This window comes from Mus caroli, chromosome 17 (genome assembly GCF_900094665.2).
Source record: "Mus caroli chromosome 17, CAROLI_EIJ_v1.1, whole genome shotgun sequence".
NCBI classification, from domain to species: domain Eukaryota; kingdom Metazoa; phylum Chordata; class Mammalia; order Rodentia; family Muridae; genus Mus; species Mus caroli.
In genome coordinates this window covers 11,154,293-11,159,559 of record NC_034586.1, presented here as the reverse complement: position 1 = coordinate 11,159,559, position 5,267 = coordinate 11,154,293, and the positions used below count along the sequence as shown (strand labels likewise).

The window sequence follows — 5,267 nt, the reverse complement described above, 5'->3', positions numbered from 1 at the left end:
TTCTTCTTCTTCTTCTTCTTCTTCTTCTTCTTCTTCTTCTTCTTCTTCTTCTTCTTCTTCTTCTTCTTCTTCTTCCTTTCTCCCTCCCAGGAAGTCCCACCTTCCAGCTAATTGGCCATCAGATTTTTATTAAAGCCAGAGAATGCCTTGTGTAGGTGAGGAAGGACAGAAACACATTTTCACACAGCATACCCCAACAGCGCGCAATTGTGTTGATGTTTTGAGTCATGTCAGTATGGCTAGGACTTTCTACAAGTCCTCTGCTACATCAATGAACTTAAGGTCCTTTGAATGATTTTTGACATTTCTCCCCACAAAAGAAGTAACATCCATTAAAAGGCTTTGGTAACAGCTGCTCTCTGTTAAGCCTGCTCCTCAGTGGACCTCTGTGGAATTTTGTACTTCCTGTTCATGTAACTTTGCTTTGCAGCAAAGCTTTCATCCAATCAAACTTCAAGAGCTATCATCCATTTGGGAATCCCAAGCATACAAGTACTTTGAGCTTTATCAACAGGAACAATGATGTGAGTTACTGTACTGTCAAACTCAGCACATTTTTAGACCTTCAGAACTACCTCAAGTTTGCTGAGCATGTTTCTGTTGTTCTGAAGAAAGCCTACTGCCTATAAGTATCAGCAGCCCATTCTTCTGTTGCCCTGCATCCATGACCAAGCACTTGTTAGTTGAAAATGATTCATTCCTCTCTGGTAGCAGCAACAATAATCTCTCTGTGTGGTGGTTTGAATAAGAGTGAGCTCTTAAGCTCATATTTGAATGCTAAGTTGTCAGGGAGTGGAGGAACTCTTTGATAGGATTAGGAGCTGTAGCCTTGTTAGAGAAAGTGTGTCACAGGGGTTGGGGTTTAAGCTTTCAAAAGCCCACGTGAGACCTAGTATCTCTTAGTTTGTCTGATGATCAGGATGTAGCTCTCAACTACTTCTCCAGCACCATGCTTACTGCCATGCTCCTTGACAGGATGATAATGTTCTAACCTCTAAAAATGTAAGCAAGACCTCTAATTAAATGCTTTCTTTTATAAGAGTTACCTTGGTAATGGTGTCTCTTCACAACATCAGAACAGTGGCTAGGACAGTCTATATAACCCATGAGGTTATACACCAAATACATTAGCAGCATTCCTGGAGGAACCATAGGACAGTAATACCATGACTAGATCCATGTTCCCATTCTTTTGCATGATAAAGTTATGAGTTTTTCTGATAGCCAGTAGTGTTCACCAAAGCATTATGCTGGTCACCTTCAGGTGCCCAAGATTGCAGGCTTCATACAATGGTGTCCATTCAGCATGGTCTTGAACATTTGAGTCATTTTCATTTTGTATGAAGTATTCAACAGAGGGCATATTGCCCTTAATAGAAGCAATATGAAGCAAAAATTTTCCCTCTGTGATTTTTCCCTCTATCCATAATATTGGGTGACAGCTTCACTATGGAGGGATTTAACATCTTTGTGTGTGAGCTGAGTTATTCAGCAGAAGTGAGAATGTGCCTGGTGAAAGGCTAAGGGAGCCTTCTGATATGTTAATATTTCTCTTGAGTGTGACATAAACTGTACAACCATAGGAAGTGAAGAACAGTCACAAGTATGTTTTCTACAAGCAACATTGGCCTAACAAATGTTGGAATGTTGGCTCTCACATCTTTTAGAAATAGGATTGGGAGACCAGCTGTAACCTTTGGGATTTCCATTATGCCCTACTGAATGAAGATATTTTATACAGACTTTCAGTAGTCTCTTCACTGTTGCTCACAGTGTCTGGAGACACTATATGCTCAGCGGTTATAGAGACTTCAGTCAAGCTTTCAGACCATTCAAATTCTGTAACAGAGCTACTGGCTAATTAGTCTATTTCACTATTTACTGGTGGTTGGCTGCAGAGGGAGGCCTTCTAATTCCTCTTTGGACTCAAATCTACTATCTTCTTTCCTGACTTTAAATTCCACTCCAGGTTGATCTCAGGTAAAGATTTCTTCTACTGCTTTTTTGCAGATGTTCTAGGAAACTGCTTTAGCCTTCTTAGAAACAACTTCATGAGGACTTGTAGAAACAACTTCATATACACCGAAGCATGCCAGGGTTTGTCATCCTTTTGTCTTTTGTGGCTGGGTCTGTACTGTGTTTATACAATTTATTCACAGCATATCTGACCTTCTTACTTTGAGGGCTAAGCTACATTTTTATTAAATTATTCTTCCTTTCTTCATAACCAAATAAAATTGTCCAGAGGTGTCGTCTTTTGGATCTAAAAGTTTATTATCATGTATCAAGTTTTGAAGCGTACTGTAAAGCTGGGCCATACTGTCCAATTGCCCGTTTATCTTGAAGTCTAGGATCCAAGCTGGAGTGTAACACATCCTGTTCCAACACAGTCACTTGTACAGTCATTACAGAAGACATGTCCACACCCTTCTAAATGCACGGGCTCCTTCAGAATATTAGAGCAGTGGGAGCAGTAGCCTCTACAGGAGTGCAAGTACTGCGCGGATATGTACCTAGGAGCTCTAGGTAGCCCGCTTCATGGCCTGCATGAAGGAGGAGGAGACTTTTTCCTGAAGCAGACCCTGGGCTGCAAGAATCACCTTAGATGGGTGCACTCAGGCAGTAGAACACTGTTGTGTGGCGTTTCAGAGCCCTCAAGACATCTTGTGTTTCAATTCTTTTTTTTTAATTATTTATTTATTATTAAATATGTATGAGTGTGCACTATCAATGTTCTCAGACACACCAGAAGAGGGTATCAGATCCCATTACAGATGGTTGTGAGCCACCATGTGGTTGCTGGGATTTGAACTCAGGACCTCTGGAAGAGCAGTCAGTGCTCTTAACCTCTGAGCCATCTCTCCAGCCCTTGTGTTTCAATTCTTAAGCTAAGTGAAATACAATATAAATTCAGTAAATTTTTGAGAACTTCTGAAATTAAAGATCATGAACAAAATATACAACAACATATAGTGCTATAAGGTTAGAGGCCAGAAAAAAAAAAAAAAAACCAAGAGAAAAGTTTTCACGTACCCATCAACTTTTTTACTGAATTAGTTTATTCTGATCCTTCCTTTTGGTTTCTTTTTAATTTCTTTCATATATGTAAATAATATAAATATGTCATCTGGCACTATGTCAGTTAGACGTCAGGTAAATTGTAGCTCTGTGCCAGGAGAGAAAAAATATATAAAATAAACAAAAATATTGAAATGCCTGCTCTTTAGCTGACTCATGGGCTAGGGAAGCATGCATACTTGTACAGACCTATGCAGAGTCAGGAAAAGTGTTTAGAGGCCCGTGGAGTAGACGTAAATATAAAGGATATTGAAGGAAGATTTGGGAGGGGCAAACAGGTGGTCTCAGATAGAGGAGATAGCTGTTGTAACTGTCTCAAGGCATAAAAGGTCTGCACTTTTGAGAACAGGTTGAAGTCATTTCATGGAAGGAAGCAGATGCCAGAGAAATGCATGTGAGCCTGTTAATGTAGAGCCTGTGACTGGTCCCAGGATAGTGAGAGTGAGGCAATAGTGGGGTTTCAGTTCTTTGTTCTACAATGATGCTTTGGCTAATTTTCAAAAATATAGTGCAGTGTGCAACCACCTTAGAGATTGCTTCAGTTTCCAGGGGGAAAGGGTTGCATGCAAAGGACTAGTGGGTCGCAGAGAGAAGACATCTGAGTAAGAATGTGTTTTGAAACAGGATTTTTGTTATATTTGAAATGGGCTAAACGTAAATGAAATAAGCATGAATACTTGGTATGAGGAGAAAATTAACTTTCATTTTACAATTTGTGGATCATTGAGAAAGATACTTTATAGCCAAGGTGTGGCAGCAGGAGCACACTTTTAGTCAGCAGGACCCAGAACATCCTGTCTTCTTTAACCTAAAGGAGAACCCCCAACTGACTATGTCTTAGAATGAGAAGACAATTTCGAACTCATATGCTGTTTTTATCAACAACTCTACCCAGGTACTCATAGTTGTTGATCTTCTAGCTGGATGGGCTCCAGTTACCTTTAATTTTCCTTTTTTATGAAAACCCAGTAAGGGAAATTCCACCTAAGGAAGTGTTGTTATGTCTCCATAGTATGAAATAGGTGCAGAGAGTGCATAGGGAAAGGTGACCAGACATCTGACTAAGTGGAACTGGGTGAGGTAGGGTTGTTGGGTAAGGTAGGATATAAAAACCAAAAATGCTTATAGTTTGTAGGGCTTGCTTGCCGTTGCAGTTTACACCAAGAATAAGGTTGTTTCTGATCCTACTTGGAGGACATGTAGTTAAAATAAAAACAGAATAAAAATATTTGAAATGTAAATAAAGAAAAATCCAATAAAATAACAGAATAAAAAAATTAAAATAAAGGTGGTGCACACCTTTAATTCCAGCACTCGGGAGGCAGAGGCAGGAGAATCTCTGTGAGTTCAAGGCCACTCTAGTCTACAAAGCAAATTCTAGCATGGCCAGGAATACACAGAGAAACCCTGTCTCAAAAAAACAAAACAACAACAAAAACCCCAAACAAACAAAAATGACAAAAATAAAAAAACCCAAAGGATGATGGAATGCACTCACTGCACTTGATGGGAGATAGACAACTTGTGTTGGCTATAGAATCCTACCCCATTGACCAGATTGTCTTTGAACCATCAAACCTAGCTGAGTGTGCCTTAACTCATGAAGACTAAGTAATGGGATAGGCCTGACCACATAGAAAATCAGATGCCTAAGCAATTTATTATATTCAGTCTCATCAAAAACTTTATCTTTCCACAGAACTAAGGACAGAAATTCATCCTTGTCTTTTGTGCTCTTTGGCCTTCTCAAGTCAGAAATTCCTCACTCAACATGTGGAATGGAATCATCGCACTGAAATCTTCCCAGGAACGTCTGCAAGAATAAATCCCAAACCAGGAGATCCCTGTTCAGATCAGCTTCAGGAACAACATGTTGATTCACAGAACAAAAATGACAAGGCCAGCAATGAAGTAAAAAGAAAATCCAAACCCAGGCAGAGGATTTCAACAACCTTTCCCAGCACACTCAAAGAACAAATGAGATCTGAGGAAAGTAAGAGAACTGTGGAAGAGCTCAGAACAGGCCAGACAACAAATACAGAGGACACAGTCGATAAATCATTTATTGCATCAGAAATCTCAAGTATTGAAAGACAATATTTCAGTGATAAGTCAAATGTCAATGAGCACCAGAAGACACACACAGGGGAGAAGCCCTATGTTTGCAGGGAGTGTGGGCGGGGCTTTAC

The 5,267-nt window shown here is 39.9% G+C and overlaps 1 protein-coding gene across 1 annotated transcript in view; it reads left to right on the top strand.

Annotated features, from left to right (window-relative positions):
- Window positions 1–4,903, top strand: part of LOC110312704 (histone-lysine N-methyltransferase PRDM9) — a 20,267-nt gene extending 15,364 nt beyond the window's left edge. Inside the window, exon 11 of the mRNA XM_029471390.1 lies at window positions 4,785–4,903. Coding sequence (XP_029327250.1) covers window positions 4,785–4,903 — 119 coding nt within the window. The remainder of the gene's footprint in view (window positions 1–4,784) is intronic.
- The last annotated feature ends 364 nt before the right edge of the window (window positions 4,904–5,267 follow it).